The following is a 21354-nucleotide window of genomic DNA, read 5'->3' as shown; positions in this document are numbered from 1 at the left end:
GATGCCATTGGCCTTCTTGGCCACGAGGGCACATTGCTGGCTCATGGGCATCCTGCTGTCTACTAGCACCCCCAGGTCCCTTTCCCCTACGCTGCTCTCCAGCAGGTCAGTCCCCAACCTATACTGGCACATGGGGTTATTCTCTCCCAGATGCAAAATTCTACACTTGCCCTTGTTGAACTTCATAAGATTTCTCCCCACCCAGCCCTCTAGCCTGATACTGTGTAGAAAAGTCTCATCTCCTGAAGAGCCAGCTAACAGCAAATGCACAGAGCGGCTCTGAGGAAAGGACCCCTTCTAGAACTCCAGGCTGGTATTTCTTACTAACACTTTCTTTGCAACCTTTCCAAAGTCTGTATCACAGCCACTTTTGCACTGGTGGTTTACTACAATGGACATAAATGTATCATTGCCAGCACAGATTTAGTGGGGAACAGAATTTAACAGTTGCTTTGGACAGCTAAAACACTTTCAAGTCATGAACAACATTAGAGAAGGATAGAACTCTGCAATGAATTTTACCCTTTTCAGCTTGTCAAGGAGAACTCAAACCAAGAGCCGTTAATTATTCCCCATATAATCTGATAAAATTTGATTAGAGGTGGTATGAATATTTGTAATGACAGAAAGAAACAAATAACTGTAGACCATTCTACCTACATGCAACAAACATGCATTTGCCTTTGCAGATATCTTGTTTATTGACGCATTAAGTTTAGGTACTTGGTTTTGAGTTTGTAGATAAATCCTATAGTATTTACTTTAATCATTGATGTATATACTTGTGATCTGTAGTTTATAATCACCTACTCTATTGTTTTCCTTCATGATCAAATGGCTGCCCTTTTAATAGATGGAAGGAGAATAACTCAACGAGATTACAAGTTGATTATGAAAAACAATTCTCAAATTGTCATGAAAAGGCACTTCCACACATTTAAGTTCACAGCCATTCTTGGAATAAAACTCAAAGCATTTTACAAAAAATAATTTAAAAATACATTTTTTAAAGGATGCAGACTCTCTGCATTAATCAACTTGCAGGGCTAATCACAAAGTTGAAAGAGATGAAGATTTAGTGTGAGTGCTAGCGGTCTCCTGTGGGCTGAGGGTGCAGCCGGGCTGCACTGCAGTCCTTTGCAGACTCCTCCATCACACACATTTGGGGATCCAGACAGAAGTTGAGGCTCTGCTCAGAAAATGGCTTTTTTAGCATCTTGGTAAAGTAACCGAGATGTGGGCTAAAACTTCTTTGTAAGTGAAGCCACTTGTCACCAATCCATCATAGCCACATGATCTGACATGAGGTTGCGCTCACGAAGGATTTCAAGTAACAGAAACTGCCATATTTTGGGGTTCAGGATTCTTGATTGTTATAAATACGTCTCACGTAGAAACCTTAAAGAAGTGTTGTCCATCCAAATTCAGGTGGCCTGAATTATTATTTACTTACAGTGCCAACACATTTTCTTACGGATTAAAAGAAAACTTGACTTCTGATCATGTCTGAACTTCCAGAAAGTTGAGAGTCAGGTTTTGTATTCCTGTGTAGGATATCTAAGACAGAATTTATGCTAGTTTGATGATAACCATGCATGTGAGCTCTCTCCTTAATACAAATGGATCATAGCACAAGCCTAAGCATTGTTACAATATGGCACCATTGTGCCTACTGCCACAAAAATGTCTCAAAGAGTACAACATAACTCACAAGACTGAACAAAGGATTGACCACTGGCAGTCCAACTTAAATACAATTTTAACACTACTGTGGTTTACTACACATTTTCATTCCTGAACGCTCTGCTCTCCTCTCTGCTCTGCATCAGTCTGGTCTCTAGACTACACGAGGGTGCACCTACTGTTGTGCTCTGCAGCCTGGAGCCTGATCACGCCCTTGGGCACAACGATCCCCAACAGGAGGATGATGAGTAATGTTCTCCTGTATTTGAAAAGGCTCCAGCTTCTGACCCTTACCTCAGTGCAGTAGTTTTTTTCAAGTCTTTGACTTTCCTTTTGCTTCTGACAGGTCAGGGACACCACAGACACGATGGTGCTATTGCTGCCGCTCTCTTGTGACGCTGTCCAGGACGTCAGGGCAGTAGTGGAGCTTAGGACTGTCACAGTCACATGCTGGGGCTTTTCAGTGAGCTCTTCTATCCATTCACCTGTTGGGCCTGGAACATATCCCAAAAGCACAGGTGAGCAAGCCACTCGATGCATTTGAGGCACATATGTTAAAACACTTTCCTTTCAGGCAATTATTTATTACTAGTGAAAGAGGCTGGAATGACAGGTGTCCATCTCCACAGCCTTTGGGCAGTGAAGATGGTAGTCCCCGGAAAACAGCCTGCGGCTGGTGATATTTTACCTGTAGTGGAGCAGATGACAAGAGAAATATCACTGTTTGAAAATTCAGATGGCAGTATTCTCTGTTGCTTGCCAGAAAACACCCAGCACTATCAGATTTGCTCCAAGGGAATGTTTAAAAACAGTGTTATCCAATAATGTACAGATTGGCAAACATTAAAGGATAAGCACATAAAATCTTTTACCTCTCCACATACTCTCCACATATCCTTCAAGTGTACTACATCCTTGAAGTGTGAAAATCAAATTCATAGAGGTTACCACAGTGAAGAATCTCATTCTCCATCGGACTTTTTGAAGCACTTGGTAGAGGACACAGGTTTAAACATAGATAAAAATAACAATTTGGAAAATAACTTCAGCCAGACTTGGTCAAAATTTCAGATTTCATGAAAATCATCAGCTTTTCTTGTCACTTTTAAGTAATGCTTGTGACAGCTCTTTCCTTAACATTCCTTCCTCCATGCAATTCTAATGGTACTTTACATTCTTAAAGAAAATAAAATGAATCTGATGTAAGATCAGCCTATAAAATTAGACCATCCATACTGCTCTCTGGGTGCAACAAAAATGTTGTGTAATGCAAGCCAGTAATTTGACAGGATGATTCACTGACTGAGTGCTACAAGGATAAGATAAGGCTGAAGCAAAATTTATTCATGACAGCAGACCCACACCTACTCAGGAACAAATAGGAATTTGATCATTAGATTAGTCTTCGGAGGCAGTGGACGTATGTGTAGCTCTTACTATTCAGAAATTGCTTCAGCATTCACTTTAAGGGAACTAAACTATCTCATGTCACGGCCCAAAGTTCTAGTCCCCACACAAAAGCCTACTTAATCAGACTCATAAAGGGGAATGGAAAAGCAATTTCACCTTAAGAGTTCCTGTGCACATCTCACATTTGGCATACTACCAGAAATACATATAAAATCTAACTAAAATATTAAGGATCTCGTGTTTGACAGACTAAGTAAGATAACTGCTTGTTCTAAAAGCCTACAAAACTAACAGACCAAACCCACCCAAAACCAAATGTTCTCATGCATTACATGTAAAATGAATATATTCATTATATTCCTTTAACATCTTAAGACATTATACACAACGAGATTCAGGTCCATCCTTAGCCTAGCAATCCATACACCTGTATTTGGATTATTCTCATTTCTCTTAGGTCTTTATCCCCAATGAGCAGACTTTATGGAGGACCCTGTATTGCACAGTGCTTAATGGAAATAAGTCACACCTTGTAAAATGGAATAACATTTGTTACTAGTAGCAATGCTACGTAGTTTTTTGATATACTTAAATACCTACATATATTTTAATGCTTTGCCTATAATGAAGCTCTCTAACAACTATTCCTAAAGAAAACTAGAAGACAGTGAAATTACACCACCAGACACTCTTGCTTTTGTACATTGTTTCCTCTTTTCTCTTTGTTTTCCAAGTATTGTTTCTTTCAACTATAAAGTTGTGGAAAACATAGGAACAATAGTGGAATTCTGATACATGCAGTTAAGCATAAAGGTGAATTTAAGCCTAAATAGCTAGTATTTGTAAAAGTTGTGAGCTACTGAAGCCACATTTTTTTTTAGTAATGTACGTAAGTAATTTAGCACATTTCCCTTTAATATAAATATTTCTGCCAGCCCTAGCTACCATGTCTTGTTGCAGCATTCACAATTCAGGGGAGGCACTCTCCTCCAACATGTAAAATAATCTCATTCTATGGGCATTATCTGTTTCTTTTTGTAGAAAAAGGTACAAAGGTGACTACAAACATTAGAAGGATAATAATTTGAATTTGCCAACACCCATCTCATTTGCTGATTTAATCCTAAGTCATAGTATTAGTTTACACAGTGATTACTTTGTCTTTTACTAAATCTTCAGTTAAGAAACACTGGGATTCTACAGGGAAATAATAAATTACTACTTCTCCTCTGAATTTAGCAAGCTGAACTATTTAATTTAATGTAATTTGCCTCATGTTCTCTCAAAGATCATGTAATTTCAGAGTTCAGTGTTTCATTGTGCAATTCCCAGATTCTCAGCCCAAGATGCCCTTTATCCCTAACCCGGCACATAGAGCCTCCAGGAGTAAGGAAGTTAAGTATTTTCAAGAATCTCTATAACTACCCATTTAATTATTGGAATTATATCCTCTCTCCTTGAAAGATGTGAGAGGGGAACTTCTGAATGCTGGGCAATGACTCTATCAATGACTCTACGCTTTCAGTTCTGAGCTCTGCCAAGATGGCACAATGAAGGCCCATCCAAGCAGGGTATAATATGTAGCATTTTTCTATCTTTCCTTCTCGAGCACTGGGAATTCCGGAAGACCAGACTCTTCTGATCATGCAGCAGATGCCGCAGTCGTCAAACTCTGTACGTTAAAGTTATATTGGTCTGTGAGAAAAAGACCGATTTGTTGGGATACTTACTGATGTAAAAGCTAAGAGTCTTTGCTGGTTGACTTCCCCGAACTTCACAAGAGCCAGACGAGCTAAATGTTGTTACAGACAACTTATATTTTCCTGGTTCTTTCAGTTCAGCTACAAATTTGTGAATGTCCTCACTTACTGTCAAAAATTCCGTGGAGTTCTCTAAATCAGACGGGAAAAAGAAGGGTGGATTAATTGAAATTTGAAGGGCTCCAGCCAGTAAGAAAATGATTAATATCAGAAATGCTAATACTATTTCTGCTGTGGGATTAAAAGGTATCCAAAAGGACTGGATTTATGTGGGTAGTTTTATTTCTTGTCATCAGCACAACAGTAATTAATGACCAAGGTTGCATTATAGGTGTGGAGAACAATAAACCCAGGCCAAATTTTCATTCCATAGAAGGGATGATAAAATAGGGTTGCCATGACTGTGCAAGTGAAAAACAGCATAGCATGGAAGAAAAGTGTTCCAATATTCTATCTTCTGCATTCTTATTCAACAAAAAAGAAAAAAAGTTTTTGCCCTCAGTGTGGGAAGGTTTATGAAAACTGCTTGTCAGGAAATAAAATTGACTTGCATAAAGATTTTAAAAGATAAAATCTTTAAGCAATATGGCAATTTTCTTGTAGCTCCATCACTTGAAAACTCTTCCCGTTCTCCACCGCAGCTTCCTTATGGCCTATGGAATATGTTTAGTATGTCCTCTGAGACAAATGTTAATCTGAATTTAGACTATCTTTTCTCTATATTCCTTGCAGTCAAGGTCCTCCTGAGAACCTTTCTCAGTGGCAGACAAACCTACATGGCACAACGTACCTTCATCGTCTGAAATTTCTATCAGCTTGATTCTCTTTTCTCTAATACCGGAATGCTTTTACCATAACTGCTGTGTAAACAGTGCAGTAGTATGTACATCAGTATAAATTTTGTTTAACAAAAGAGAAACTATGATATACCTCTCCTCCCACACTTTTATGATGTCCAGCCAGAACTAGTTGCTATTCAAGGCAAGAAACTTCTCCAGAAGTACAGGAGATCACAGAATCAATCATAGAAGCATAGGATATTTAAGGTTGGAAGGAACCTTGAAGATCATCTATTTCCAACCCCTCTGCTGTGGGCAGGGACACCTCTCTCCCACTGGACTAGGTTGCTCAAAGCCCCATCCAACCTAGCCTTGAACACTTCCAGGGATGGGGCATCTACAACCTCTCTGGGCAATCTGTTCCAGTGCTTCACCACTCTCATGGTGAAAAATTTCTTCCTTATATCTAATCTAAATCTACCCTCTTGCAGTTTCAGGTCATTGCGCCTTGTCCTATCACTACAGGCCCCTGTAAAAAGCCCTTCGCCAGCTTTCATCTAACAAAGCCCTCTGAAGCACAGTACTAGGTAATTAGTAATTCATAGAGCAGAAAACGCACAGATGGAATTACAGAAAAGAGGTACAAATAAGGCTCTGGTTTACCTTCCCTTTCAATATTGATATGGAAACCATCAAACGCAGTAGGTGGCTTTGGTGGTAACCAGGTCAGCACCATTTGGACAGGAAGGAAGGAAGGGGGCTCTGGTGTGAACTTTCCAGATGTATTGACGTCATTGGCCTCGTAATCACTGGAAACTGCATTGACAAACTCCTCTTCACCCTCTGATGACTCTGCTTCGTTAGACCACCAGTATGGCTGTGATGTGGTTTCATACTCAGTGCTGTTATAGCGGTACTCTGGCCAAGCTGCAGATGTGTTCGCTGCTGGAATTTCAGGTGTATTGTCAGGAAAATGGCTAAGTTTTTTTTTCCTTATGATTTCTTGTGGTGCCATGAATGATTCTTCTGCGAAATTCCCGCTGTGCTCTTCCCAATTGTTTCTGTTGATTGGTACAATCTGAACAGAAATGTTTCTAGGTGGGTAAGGAACTAGAAGAGAAGTAAGGGTTAGTCTTTTAATAGGCATGTTCCGTGCAGCTTTGCAATGTGTTAATTCCCCAGAGAAATATTGTTTGCAGAAAAACAATGCATCGAGAGAAATTCTGAAATAACCTCTTCTTATGAAGATTCTCCCTTCCCTTACATATACTTATAGTGGAAGTGATTCTAGTGGAATCAAGATGAGTGTAAATTCTCAAAAGAAACACAATTCAGGAATACCAGTAAGAAAAGTTAAAATGAAGTCACAGTAAATCAGACTTCAGTGCTGTTACAGCTGCAAGGCTACTTGAGGGTGAATTTGTAAGACTGGACCTTCATTTGTTTTACTGTGTCTTCCAGAAAGAACTTGATCATGGAATAAAAGACTTCTGTAGAAATGAATTGAAAAACATATGCAAAACTAATATATGGCATACCTCAAACTTAAAAAGTATGACCTTCACATTGCTATGGGGCTTTTCATGTGCTTTTAGCAGCCACCTTTTCAGAAGCATTAAATGTCAGTTTAAATTTTAGTATTAGTGAAAGCTTGATCTTAAGATATGGGGCTCCAGAAGACAGGACTTCAGCACGCAAAGAAGTTACTTCAGCTTATGCCATGAGGTGAGCACATAGCTTTTTGTCTGCCTTACTGTAATTGCTTGTCTGTCTGGCTTTATACATGATAAGTGCAAGGAGCCTCTGCAAACAATTTTGACTGGCACCTTTCAAGCTGAGAACTTACAATACACCTCTCCCATCCCAGCCACAGCCACTAATACAAAACCAGTCACTACAATCTTGTTGCAGTCCATGTGAAGAATGAAAGATGGGAGGGCAGCAGGAAACAAAAATGTGACCCTGCTAGTTTGCCTTCTTATGTTTCAATATCTTGAAAACTTTATCCAGGATCCTCAGGAGAGAACTTAGCTGGCATCAGTTGGATTTGCTCTGTCCAAGGCAATGGACCAACATCAGCGTATTCATCTGAAGATTTGGCCTTTTGATTTTACCACTGGTTCATTTCACTTTGGACCCTGGAAAATGTCTGTGGTCCAACAGATTATTAGAAAAATTTTGGGCACCATCCCAGGACCAAATTAAATTAGTTCTGGATCCTGAACAAATGCAATTTCCAGCCTTTGCAATATTGCTGTCTCGGAAATTAAAAGTTCATGCTTCAGGGCATAAACTAGCCACCAAGTGGGGTGACTATGGTGTTCTTATCCATGACAGAAGACTTCACAATGAGAAAGGCCTTTTCCAATGGTTTATATATGATTCATTGCACAAAGAGACAGACCAATATAGATAGATCAATAGTACACTTACTGCGGCTATTCCTGTGCCTTAAAACTTAATTCCTAGCACAAGGCCTAGGATATCTCATGTGATGCAGAATTTATTTCTTAAGAAGCAAGCTTTACAACAGAAACGCTCATGCAAATTTTCCTTTGCACTCTATTCTACACATCACCCTAAGTACCCGCCACGGCATTCTCCTCTGATGCTCCTGGTCAGGAACAGCCTCCAGGACTGCTCCCCCACGCCCCCTCCTCTCTACAGGATCAGTCCCCTCCCCAGGGCAGAAAGGAAATCAGCCATACAGACTTGGAGCAAATGGTACATAATAATTTTCTTCACCTGTTCTGTGTTGTTTGGGCTCATGCTGGACCCCACTGTATTCCACTAGTGTGCTTTTGTTGAAGGTTGCCTCCGATACCAACTGAAATGTGATGTTACTGTAGCATATACCTGGCAGCCAGTGATTAAAAACTGTTTTACCTTTAAAGAAATCTGCAGAAGGTGTAAAAAGAAGAAACGGAAAAAAAAAAAAAAGAGGAAAGTGCATCAAACATTCACTTTCTGATAATGCAACTGCACACGCTGAACTGGCAGTGTTTCAGATGTTTAAACATTGCTCAGCCTGGTCTGAAACATGGAATTTTAATAATTCTGTTTGCCAACATTTTCCCTGGCTGTCAAAGACACTTTGCTAAAAAAAATATATAAAAAGCCAAGCATAAGAAACATGAACTACTTTCTACAGGAAAGGGAACTGAAATTGGCAACCTGTTCCACGTGATGCCAAATATCTCAGAAGAGCATCTGACAGTTTCTTTAACTGCTGCACGCAAAAGCCTCCTTGGTCTTTTGCTGATGGAGGTACAACATTCAGGGTTTATGCTCAAAGGACCACCCGCCACGCAACCTAGCACAAGCTGTGGCACTGGGAGCGGAGCTCACATCCACCATTGGTACATGTGCAGCCTGAAGAGAAGTTGCTTAAGGCTATTTGGTTACAGGAAAGAGAGTGCAAGTTGATTAGTGAATCTCTTAATTCAGGTTGACTTCTCTATTTATGAGCAGCAGCAGCTGCAGTATCACAGCCCCTGGAACTATGTATTAGCTGTAAAAGAAAAAAATTACTGCTGGTATCCTTTTTGTTCTCTAGAAAGGCATCACCTATATTTTGTGCTATGATTCAGAATCACCCTTTCTAACCTCTGGAACTTGACAGCATTGAAAATGTAATTTCTAGCCTCACACTGTATTGAAGCAAATAGACTCCAAAATATTCTTACCTCCTTCTGGAGGTGTGTTATCTCCCTCTGCTGACTTTAGAGAGAGCTTATAGTGACTAGACTACTACTTTGGGAGCCTTAGTTCAGCACCTAAAATTCAATCCAGAGCCTACCGGATTGCTCAAAGGCATTTTACAGACACTATGCAATATTAAACCATTGGAGCTTCAGGGCCTGAAGAGTATGTAGGTGCCTTTCTCATATCTTAGGATGCTTTCTGGTGCATAGTCCCACTGCTATCTCTGAGATAGATGCTATGCTTAAGCTATACAAAAGGGCAAAAGGGATTTCAGTTATAAGTAAATAAAAAAGAAAGCATAACTTACTCACTAGATTGTTCAGGTGGTTAGATTGGTTGTTTAAACTGTTTTGACTGACTGTTTATTAGATTGATTGCCTTTGGTTAGATTATTTTCAAAAATTTGAAATTTATAATATACAGCCAAATTTATTATCTCAGGGACAATACTGAATGCTACAGTAATATACAATACTATACAACATGGCACAATTAGCATTCTGTCACCATATGGTGATACAGAGCTAACACAGGTTTAAATCCTGCTCCAGGAATCACACATATTGAATGGGTTTCCCAGCTCCTAGAAGCTATTCGCCAAAGAGGAAACCTTGATCAGAGGGAAGAGACTGGAAATGTTTCTAATGCTTTTGGGTGACACAGGAGGTCCTCCAGGGATTCCAACAAGCATATCTAGAAAGCAAAACCATATCTTTTCCTACTAGGTTTTGGGTTTCTTTCCTTTTCCTTTGTTTCAGATTGCACAGCAGCAGGGAAGATAAAAAATGGTGGAAAGAACTAGAATGGGAAGTAAGTTTAAATCCAAAGTGAACCATCAACTCTGTTTGAAGACCTATCCCTTACTTTATGATATAAAAGTTACTATATAAACAGACACTTTACTAGAAATATAAATCAAATATAAATCATTATAACTAACACATGTCAAAATCACACCTAAGACCACTGTTTAAAATGTTTCCAGCAGAGTGAGCATTAAGTTTTAGTGGAATAGTTTCCTCCTACCTTTGTACAGCATTGTTCGGTAGTCTTTTCCTTCCCAATAGCTTATATTTACCCTGGTAAAAACATTGTACTTCTCTGGGTACTGAATTTCAAACAATACTCCTGTTTCTGGAGATGGTTTATAATCATAGATAGAAACACTGCTCACAGGAAGGGGTTCTAAAGGATATACAAATAAAAGGAAAAAAGGAAGAAAGGAGCAGATTAATAGGCAAACTGAGTTCTTCACACACACCACACCAACGAAACATGGTTTTGCTAGGCATGACACAGACACTTGTAACTCTACTAAGTAATACTCAGGGCTTCATGAAAGTCTGTTGCAAAGTTTCCTGGGATTTTGTAAAAGCCCATGTTTGTGTGTTTTCCCACAAAACAATTAATGTTTTTGATGCTTACACTTTAACAGAAGAATTTCCTTATTTATCACAAAAAATCACATTGAAATAGCAGTTATTATTTAAGCATTCACAGTCATCACCATGGAAAGAATTTTATCTTTTATGTTTGCCAATCACATAAAAGTGCCCAGACAAAAACACCAAAACACTTGAAATTGTTCATAGCTTTGACACAAATGTGAACTTTTAAGATTAGCTGAGAAGCTTATCATGTAACAGCCAAAGCAAGCTACCTGAATAAAGATTTTTTATTTTGATATGTATTAATCACTTTTATTTCATGGGTTAATTACATAGTCCCCATTCCTACTATATCTGAGAAGGCCACCATCTTCAACATATTCAACCACATGAAACTTCTACACAATATAGCAGTACCATTACCATTATTTCACAGATAAAGAACTGAGGTCCAGAGAAGTAAAGTGGTCTACTAGAGGGCACAGGGGAAGCCTCTGCACAGAAAGAAAGTAAGTGAGGAACTGCTGATCTAGTGCTCCAAACTCTGAGCCACCTGGCTACAAAAAGTAAAACAAAAAGACCTTGTTTCCTGTGATGCAGCAATTAGACTAGTGTAGCTCCATCAACTATGGAAAGCTGTGTCAACTCACTGCAGATGCATTGTTGCTAACAATAAGAGTCTCAGTTTTATTTAGCCTTCTTTATCCATGCACATACAAAAATATTACCCTTGTGTTCAGTGCTATCCTTAGCCAGAAAATAATTATAGCAAACATTGATTATAGCAAACTATACGTTGGATAAAAGGGCCAAGCAGATATTCAAAACACGGTTAGTTGCAATTTGTCATACCAATGTATTTTAATAGAGGTAGTTAATGCATAACACCCACAGTAATTATGCCTACATCCTTTTAAGTATTATAGTGTTGATTTAGTTCCTGTATACTGCAGGGAAAAGATTGAAAAATCCAGGCTGTTGATTAGTATGGCCTTAGAGGACACATCTGAGTTCAAAATTCTGCTGTGGTAGGCCCTGGAGAAAAAGTAATAAAGTATTTTTCACAAAAGAGCATACAGTCGCAGTGGTCACGAGAAAGAGCTGATGAAAGGGAAGACCAGTATCAGTTTCAAGTGTGGAATGATCCCAGAGACAGTGGAATGGGTTAATCAAGGAAGGAAAAGCAAGAGTGTAGTGGGAGCAAAAATTAAATCCCAATTACCAGCATAGTATTTCCACCACAGTATAAAGTTTCCAGATGTGATGAGAAGTGGAGAAGGAAAAAAAACCTAAGTACAAAAGCCACAGATGCAAACAGAATCTTTCCCCAAGTCTTAAGAAGTCGTGCTGCCATTTTGAAGTTTGTCAGAGCATGGCAATGCAGTAGCGTGGGATTATTAAACTATTTCTCATGGAAAAGGCATTTTGTTAGTTTTAGGTAAATATTAGCATATTTCTATGTTAACCACTTATAAAGGGAAACTCCCAATCTCACGGATAACAACAGACACTTCGGTTACGAGATCCATAAAAACTCTGCTGACAATTTGTGACAGCCCAGAAATAAATCTGAGTAAAGGATATCATGGGAAACAAAGCCTACTTTCTTATTTCTGCTGAGACTTCTCCCATCGCTTATTCTGAAATAAATAGTTGATCTGTCCCTCCACATGACCAGAGGGTTCATATCACAGCTTACACAGCACACGATAGTAGTTTAAATGTCAATTACAATCTCTACATACAGTCTCTTACATACAGACAACTTTCATGTTAGTGAGTGTGCCCTGGGCCTGCGATATCATTCACATCTGAGGTCTCTTTACTCTGAAAGAATTACTGAAACTTTCTTATGTCAGTGATTAAATTACCCCATTTATTCCTTTCTACAACGAATCAAATAAAGGATAGAAGTTATATTCATTTTTTATCCAAATGATTTTTCCTCCTGATGCTTTGATTTAATTAACCAATAATTGAATTAAGTGGTAATGACCACAGAGTCTCTTTCTTGTTATCTTCCGCTTACTATCCTCTCCTTGCTCACGGCTGATGTTAACAGAGTAGCATGAGTGATATAATGCAATTTAAAGATTCTCCAATTATCTTACTTCCTTCGGCACCAAATCTTCACATCAAAAGCTATTTGTACACTGTGAAATTAAAAGGACACTCAGCAGATAAAAATCATGTTCCATTTTTCACTTACTAACTGCTCCTAGGGTTATTAAACTTAAAGAATATGTAAAATGTCACTCTTCACTATGTATATTTGTAATTCAGAGCATAAACAGTCTGGTCCTTTTAATTTTACAGCTTTCTGTATTTAGGATACAGCTTTTCACAGATTTCAAGAAACAGCCTAAATAAAGTGTAATATAATACTTCAGAAAACTTATAAATGCTCTGCACTACAGTGATGTCTGAATTCATATTACAGGAGAGAGTATTTCAGTGTCCCTCTAATAGCATGTTTAAGGCACTTCTTCATGTACAATCTCTTTATTTTTAGACTTGCAGATTATATTAAGTGCACATACACAAAGCTTGCAGGATCAAGACCTAAATTTGCCTTTTTTCTTAGTGTCTCAGAACCTGCTGCTCCTATAGCAACTGTTTTCCCACTATATCTGTTTATGGAAAATTTAACTTCTGTGTTTCTCCTGGACTCAAAAGCATTTTGCATTTAGCGCATAGCTGACATTATACAAACATCACTATAGCATAATAGATGCAGCTAACCCGTTCCTCAAATGCCCTGGAACATTCTGGATGCTAAATCCTCCATTAACACATTCAATTCCTGCCAAACATATTAACATTTGCAATTCAGGAAAAAAAAAAAGGACATTGAAAATAAGTACCATATTCCAGACCAAATCAATTTGATTTTAGCATTTGTAGTAATGATTGATTGCTGTGGTAGGCTAGATGTAATACTACATGTGGGTGGTTGAAATGGAGCTGAAATTAGGGCTGCAATGGATAACCAGACTTTAAGTTGTGCCATGTCATCCTTTAAGAAAGAAACCCATGAAGTTTTATTTCATTGGAAAAAACCCCAACTTTCTCAAGCTTCTGTTTCAACAGCTCTGATCCATTAATGAGCCAGAGGAAAAGATTCAAGCTGCTGAATCACTTCCTGCTGCATCTGGCACGATGACAACTGAGCATTAACTGGGTCTAATGCCAATTACTTTCTGAGAGCTGAAGAGATCAGAGTCCCAGGCAGCAGGCCCATTGGTCTCTTGAGAAGGGTATTTTTTTGTAGAAGACAGAGGCAGAACTCTCCCTAAAGGGAATATATTTTACAGTGATTTATGCAAGGAATCATTGGTTTTTGAAACAATGAGACATTTAACACTCAAAACTCCTAATCATAAGATAGAATAAGTCAGGCAGCTCTGCTTTCTCCAATTCCCAGCAGAGATACATTTTTCCTACAGCACACAATAGCCTTGCAATGTACTGCTTTCCTCATTCCTTCAAACGTACAAACATTTTGTCCTTCACAACAAAAAGAAAAATTGACAGTGCATTTGAGAAAAAAAGGCTATATGGGCATGAGTCACCCTAGGAAAATTAAAACAGGGCTTCGAGCTAGGACAATGGAGGATGAATGAGACTTTCAGTCACTGATTTTACATCCGTGCTCTTTATTTTTCTCATAAACTACTTCAAAACAAATTAGCAATAAGGTGGAACTTCCTTTAAAGCACTGGAGAAGACTAAAATAATTATATAAGTTCTGGAGTTACTTCACTCCTGTTGAAAAATTCCAAGGGGGGAAGAAGGCAGGCTTGAAATAATTGTTAGATCCCAGAACAACTTCTAACCTTGTCCGGACTGAAAAGTGGAAGAAGAGGCATTTTGATAGGCACAACACAATTGCACTCACAGGAATCTGGCCAGGGGAGCAAGATTCACACACCTATTCTTGTGAAAATAATCACAGGAATTGTTAATAATAAACAGTTAGGGTTTCAGTTTTAGTTCTGCAGTGAAGTACTGAGCCCAATTTGCTGAACATGGCTTTGCTACAGAATCAGAAGAAAAAGTCCTATTTTGTGCTCAAGTTCTATTTTATAGATTTCCTAAGTGCTGAATGCATCCTATTCAGCTCATCCTTCTAAGGTCCCAGCTCTGGAAGCAATGCAAGGATGTGTGCCATGCTCAAGCCGAGAAAACCCTCGGTCTCTGAGAAGAAAATACTGCAACAAATAGTTCATACTTTGCATTACAGCAATCTGGACTACAGAACCTAAACAAGGAAACTCTATAGTTTGTGGTATTTTGATTGAATGAGAAGGTCCTGAACTGATTCCAATCAGAAACAAGCAGCAAATAAATTGCTCAGTCTTGTAGAGAAGGCCCAAGCTAACCACTGAAGCCTCAAATAGTAGCATATGCGTATGCATATATGTATATTTTTATAATGCCTAGATATTTTATGTGCAAATATCTATGCACAAATATATCTCTATATATTTATATTTACACATATATAATTATAGATGCATGATTATAATGCATAAAATACATATTTTCAGTTTTAAACAACCTTTCTCTTGAGGAATCTTTTTATTCTGGACAGAAACCTTTGAGGATAAATCAAAATTTTTCTCTGACTTAAATGGGATGAAGTTTCAACGTGTAAAAAGATGTCCCTTTTTCTTGCCAACATGCCGAGAAGCAGCACATTGCTGAAGGATGTGAACAGGAGAAAGGAAATGTCATCAAGATATACCTTTGCAAAGCAGAGGTCTTTCATGACTCTCACTGAATTTCTAAGTAGGCAGTCTCTTTCAATGACCTTGCTTTCATCTTGACATGCACAATTTGGATACACGCTGCTCTGTATGAAACTCAGATCTTCAGCATATGGCCAGGCTGAAAGACTGCCTGCCTATCCCTGCACGGACTCCTTTGCAGGCATCAGGAGTTACCAGAAAACTATTGTGAAATATCAAAGTACAGCCTTGGGAATAACCATATTGGCATCACTGGCCGTCCCGCTTGATTTATCTTGTGGCAGCCTAATGAATGGGGCCAATCTGCCTCTCCTGATACCAATGAAATTAGAACAGGTATTAATTTGGTCCTGGAAGCTAGTTGCAATGTACCATTTTTTCACATGTAAGATATAGGTAGAATAAATAAGATAGTTAAACATCTGCACGGTTAAAATAAACTAAGAATGTCAAACAGGCAGAGAGAGCATATGGCATAAAGAAAAATATGAATTTGTTTTAATTACTGTCTGCCAAAAAAAATCAAGTCAATTAATAGTCAGAAAAATTTGTAAAACAGGTAGTGGACAATATCAATATAAAGAAAAGTGAAAAAAAAAAGGAAGAGTAACTATCACCAGATTTTTAGGGGAAGCCAGCGGCCACTACCTGAGTTTTAAGATCTCAACAGACCTATATGGTAATACAGCCTAAAATGCCCAGCTGCCACACTGTCTTTTCATTCATTCCTGCAGCCTTGTTCTCCAAAAGATGACCTATGTTAGTAGCTGAGGCTGCTGTACACGAGAGCTAGCACTCATCAGTCTGGCCGACAGAAAACACCAGGAAGGAGAGTGGCCCTTGTTCCTTGAGAAGCTCACAAGTCACACCACAGCTGTAGTGCTCAGCACAGCTCAGACCCTGAGATGCTGCCAGTGCACTCGCATTAGACAGGTGGTGAAAATGCCCCTTGGGGCAGTTAGCCTCATGCTCTTTTGGGAACACCTTGTGGAAACCCCCTGAGGCAGAAATGGGATGTGTGAGGCTGGCTTTGATGGGCTGAGCAACACTTGTGCTCTTCTTCCTTTGGAGACCCCCTGCGCAGGAGTGTGTGTGCTCCATCTGCCATCCTGCATCACACCTTCCCTCACTGCCAGTGACCCTCGTGGGCTCTGGAAACCGAACAACAATGAGCCCTGGTGCACAACTGCAAGCACAGCATTCAAAGCCCACTGGAAAAGCGTAGTGAGGTGGGTTTTTTTCAGTTATGTATAACACCAGATGCTTCCATTATTTTCTTTTAAGAAAACAAACAATCCATGAAATAGGAAATTGGATTAGAACTGCTGCTTTGTCTGCAAGGTTAAGATAGTAAAAGAAAAGAAAATTCAGGCTGCCTATGAACCTTTGTATTGTTCACCACTCCTAGATGTCCTTGCACAAATGCCTCATGAAAGATTTGCATTACCCAATAACATGATAGTTCTCCCACGGGAACATTCACGGTTGTCTTCATCAGGGCACAGCTTGAGCGCACAACGGAAGGCTGAAGAATGTATAGATGACTGTAAATGTGTTTTGAATGTTAGTACAGTGGATGGCATTTCCTCATTGTCAGAATAAGTACACAAAATCATAACCATTCCTCCTCTGCAAGCCAACTAGAACTGTTCGTAGATTCCAGCGTGCCATTCAGGAAAAAACAAATAAATCTTGAGATTGGTTTTGCTGCATCCAAATTTTCTGTCTGTCTTTCCTTGAATCTGTCTTCCAGATGAAGAAATTATTATGTGTTCTATAAATTGTTTTCAGGTTGGCACACAGAAACAGTTCTGGAGCAACAGCAGAGATGAAGATATGGCAGGAATCACACAGAAATCTGTGGTGATTTGCACGATGACAGAGCAAACAAAATCACACCTCTCCCCCAGGATCAATGCACCTGGAGGTAGTAGCAGATAGACTATAATTAGGGTCTCCATCACAAAACCTTCAGCTGTACTGAAACACCTGGTTTTGATGACTGCTATCTACTTCCCAGTTTAGTACTGTTTCAATATATTAGGAATAAAGCCCAACATTGTTATAGCATTTAAAACAGATTATACCGCACCATGTAAGAGGAATGCTTACACTGAAATGTCAGTCAACACTTTTGATGCCTTTTACTAGATTTTTGGAACTGCTGGTTCAAAGAGTTTAGGATGAACATCTGGAAAGGAAGTTCATCCATCAGAATTATTTCAGTATGTTAAGCCTCCCCAGTCAGTATCGAGGAAGGGTCAGCCAGGGGGAACACACAACTGTCCCTTTCTTCTTGCCCAGACCTTGTGAATTTGCACTCGCAAGCCTTCTCAACACATCTTCCCTACTGTTCTCACAAAGGGATTCATCCCACACACAGAGAGGACCTATTGAAAACAAACAAACAAAAATCTACCCAATCCTCTCCACATGAAGAATTTCTGGGGAAGAAAAAACACACACAAAGAGAAAAAACAGTTGAAAGAAAGAATAAGGTGTTACTTACTGGTTAACACAGTGATTGATCTTGCTGACTTGGAAACCATATTTGAGTTCACTACCAACAGAGTTACTATGTAATATAGGCCATGGTATTTGGCATTAAAAACCACAGGGGCAGGTAAAGTGCTATTGAATTCTTCGAACTGGAAAAAGTAGTTCTTGGATTCTCCAGCTATCTTCACAACATATACAGAGGATGAGCTCACCACATCAGATGCTTCCAGGGAGACAATGATACAATTGTCTTCTCGGACAGTAACTTGGAAAGGTTCTGCATTCTACAAGACAAGAATTAAGACTTTGCTAAAGTAAAATCTATTATTTCACTTTTACATGAGAAAGTCATATTTCACGTTCTGCAAGAGAGTTAACATCAAACCATAGCAATTATTTCAGAACACAATTCACTGTCAGCAAAAGTTCACAGGCATCTGATTATCAGGCCAGCCTCTCTGCAGCAGAGGCTTTTTCCCACCGTGTGCTCCCTGATGCTCTGGCTACTCCATCCCTTACATCTCCAGGAACAAAGTCTCTACCATTCTTTCCCAACAGAAGGTGCAGGAGAGCAGTAGAAGGATAAGATTAAAAAGGGTATCGGGGCAGGAGGATTTTCAATAAATTCACAAAGCGTTAAGTCCCCCCAAAGAGATGATTAAATCAAGACTCCTTTATCTTGCAGAAAGAGGATCATATGTTCTTCAGTGCAATATATTCTGAAAGCCTCCAACTGGAGAATAATTTTTGGCACTGACTAAGCTATTCCAAATATGCCCGTTCCAGCAAGTACCAGGTGATAAGCAGCTCTCAGCACTATGTCTATGGCTTTGGTTGGCACTTTTAACTTCCTAAGCTACACCATTTCATTTTCAATATTTATTAGCAGCAGAGAGAAAGGAGTAATTTAACCTTGTTTTTATTTATCATGAGCATGTTAACTCATTGCCAGCTGAAAACACTTTCTTTTATTAATTGCAAACCAGCTGTCAGCAAGAAGCAACTTCTCTACAGGAATTCCAAAGTTCAAGCTTACATTAAGAGTTTCCTTTTCATTTATTAAGCCACACCGATGCTTAGAATTTTTTTACCCCCAGGGAAAACTGTAATATCTGATAATTTCAATTCCTAACTCTAGGTATCTTTTTCTCCTTTATATCTCACAGGCTGCGAGTTCTATTTGGAGGGCAGGGTGGGCAGCCATGGCTAGTTTGCAACTTATTCAGTCAAGATGTTTCTGTAGCAAAGAGCTAGACACCTCCTTCAGAGATTAATTCTAGCAGCTTGGCTACCACCTATCTTTTTGTAGTTTTGTTTAGTGGGGACTCTTCCATGAGAATAATCTTTTTTGGATTTATGCTGCAGGAGCCAGGCTCCCTATTTGGAATTCATACATACGGTGTTGCCGCCAACTCCTGGCATACAAGAAAATAAAACCAAAAAAAAGCCACCCTAGGAACAAAGAATTGGTTCTAGGACTGTAAGATTTTAAATAACAGCAGATTGTCTTTACATATATTTATGCTTTCATGATTTGGCTCTGAGATTTCACAGTGTCCATGTCATATCACCCTATAGGCAAAACTATAGGCTTGAGAAGAAAGGACCTAAGCAAACCCACTCGTCTGACTCAACAGGAGAGCAAAGTGAGAAGCATATAATAAGTCAAGCCCAAATAGGATAACCAGTCTAGACAGCTTCAAGCCTAAGACTAAAAACAGAGGCAGTGCAACTTCATCTGTGGATTTGAGGTTTGCGTTGATTAATCTTTTAGAAAAATTACTTTTAAGTTGCTAAAACAATGTAAGCCAATGTTACCAATGGATGAATATTTTGGTGTGAAAGTCTGAGTAATTTTTCACAGATGGCAGAGAAATTTCTCCAAAAGGTTTACACTGTAGGACTACAATTATGCAAAAGCTTCCATGTGTTTTCCTTAGCCTCAGCTGAATTCAAGAGGCTTACCCTTGAGTAGATCAAAATACCACATTTCAAGTGTTTATATTTTGCCTTAAATCCTGATCCGGCATTTGGATTGGCACAGATTCAAATCTTTAACTGAGGATTATACTGAGAGCTGGTCAAAACCAAGTAGAGGTTCTCTTATCCTTCTTCTTCCTCACACTAAGAAAATACAGAATGACTCCTACTTCAGCTCTCCTGTCATGGGAAAACAGGAGAAGAAAGGGCCCTTTGGACTGGGTTTCCAGAAGTAAGTGTGCTAGTCGATCATAGAAAGTAGGGTTGTCTTCCAAGACCAACCAAGGAAAGACAGACCTGATTCAGCAAGGTTAAATCTACATACTAAGCTTGCAATGCATGTATAATGCCATAAAAATCAGTGGGTTTTTGACCTTTCCACTTGAAATTGAATGCTTTGCTAGAGTAAAGAGAATGATGTTACCTCTGAAATTACTCTAGCCTTCCCTTGGTTTTGTCACTCAATATCATGGTACAAACTCAATGTGCCTACCTTGCTATGAAGAGGCAGACAAAAAAGCCCAACAAATTGTTATGTGCCAACAAATAGTTCAAAGCAAGTTCCTTGTGTTTTGTGGTATTATAAATCATTTGTGATGTTAATGAAGTACAGCTGGAAATTAAGCATATAATTGCAGAGTTATGGACATTCCTAGGATATAATTAGAAGCTTTCAGAAACTGCTCACATGGGGTGTGATTTTATTCTTTGATTCATCCACTGGTATTGCCTCAACCATGCTGAAAACTGTACTTTCATTTTTCCCCTTGCACTGTTTTCTTGGAAGCACCCTGCAGCAAATGATCCACTAACCTTCTTTAATAGTTCTCTCACAATTAGCATAATAGGTCTCTGTTAGCAAAATACACAGAAACCTCTCAGACATATGCTATCGATACCTATGAAATGCCTAACTGGTGAAAATAACTTTCTTTGAGCCCTTTATTTCCTCGGCATGTGGGGATTGCGAAATGACAGCCTCCCTCCTTCCTGTGCCTGGGTGCAGATGCTTTTGAACCACTGCTGCCATGACACACGGGTGTTTTTTGAGTGACATCTCTTTAGTAGCTGTGTGGCTCATCCATCGCATGCCTGCACCCACTTGCATAATGCATCCCTCTCTCTAGTGGTACCTATTCTTTTCAGCAATTATGTGGCCCTCTTCCACACACCAGTATGTGCCCAGGCTTTAAAATGCTGTACGCATGTGACACATGGTTCGTGGGAAGATCTGTTGTTTATTATCCATTGGCTCCTGAAATAATTTTTAACCTTTCATTTCAGCTCTATGGATTGGTTTGTAGAATGAAGTGGCAGATAAGGGATGAATAAAAAGTGTTGGCAATTAATATGTCATAAGACGAGAACACTTATCTCCTTTGGGATACGAATTTCGCTT

At 39.1% G+C, this 21354-nt stretch overlaps 1 protein-coding gene across 1 annotated transcript in view; it reads right to left on the bottom strand.

Annotated features, from left to right (window-relative positions):
• The window catches only part of LOC104280407 (receptor-type tyrosine-protein phosphatase O-like), a gene marked incomplete at its 3' end in the record, with an annotated part of 24650 nt that extends 6395 nt beyond the window's left edge, over positions 1-18255 (bottom strand). The window contains exons 1-6 of the mRNA XM_009878052.1: positions 17986-18255; positions 10364-10522; positions 8378-8530; positions 6296-6742; positions 4824-4985; positions 1978-2177 (exon numbers count right to left, since the gene is read on the bottom strand). Coding sequence (XP_009876354.1) covers positions 1978-2177; positions 4824-4985; positions 6296-6742; positions 8378-8530; positions 10364-10522; positions 17986-18025 — 1161 coding nt within the window. The remainder of the gene's footprint in view (positions 1-1977; positions 2178-4823; positions 4986-6295; positions 6743-8377; positions 8531-10363; positions 10523-17985) is intronic.
• Between the last annotated feature and the right edge of the window lie 3099 nt (positions 18256-21354).

The sequence above is a fragment of the Apaloderma vittatum genome, unplaced genomic scaffold, assembly GCF_000703405.1.
Source record: "Apaloderma vittatum isolate BGI_N311 unplaced genomic scaffold, ASM70340v1 scaffold16640, whole genome shotgun sequence".
NCBI lineage: Eukaryota > Metazoa > Chordata > Aves > Trogoniformes > Trogonidae > Apaloderma > Apaloderma vittatum.
This window is presented reverse-complemented; position numbering and strand designations above follow the sequence as displayed.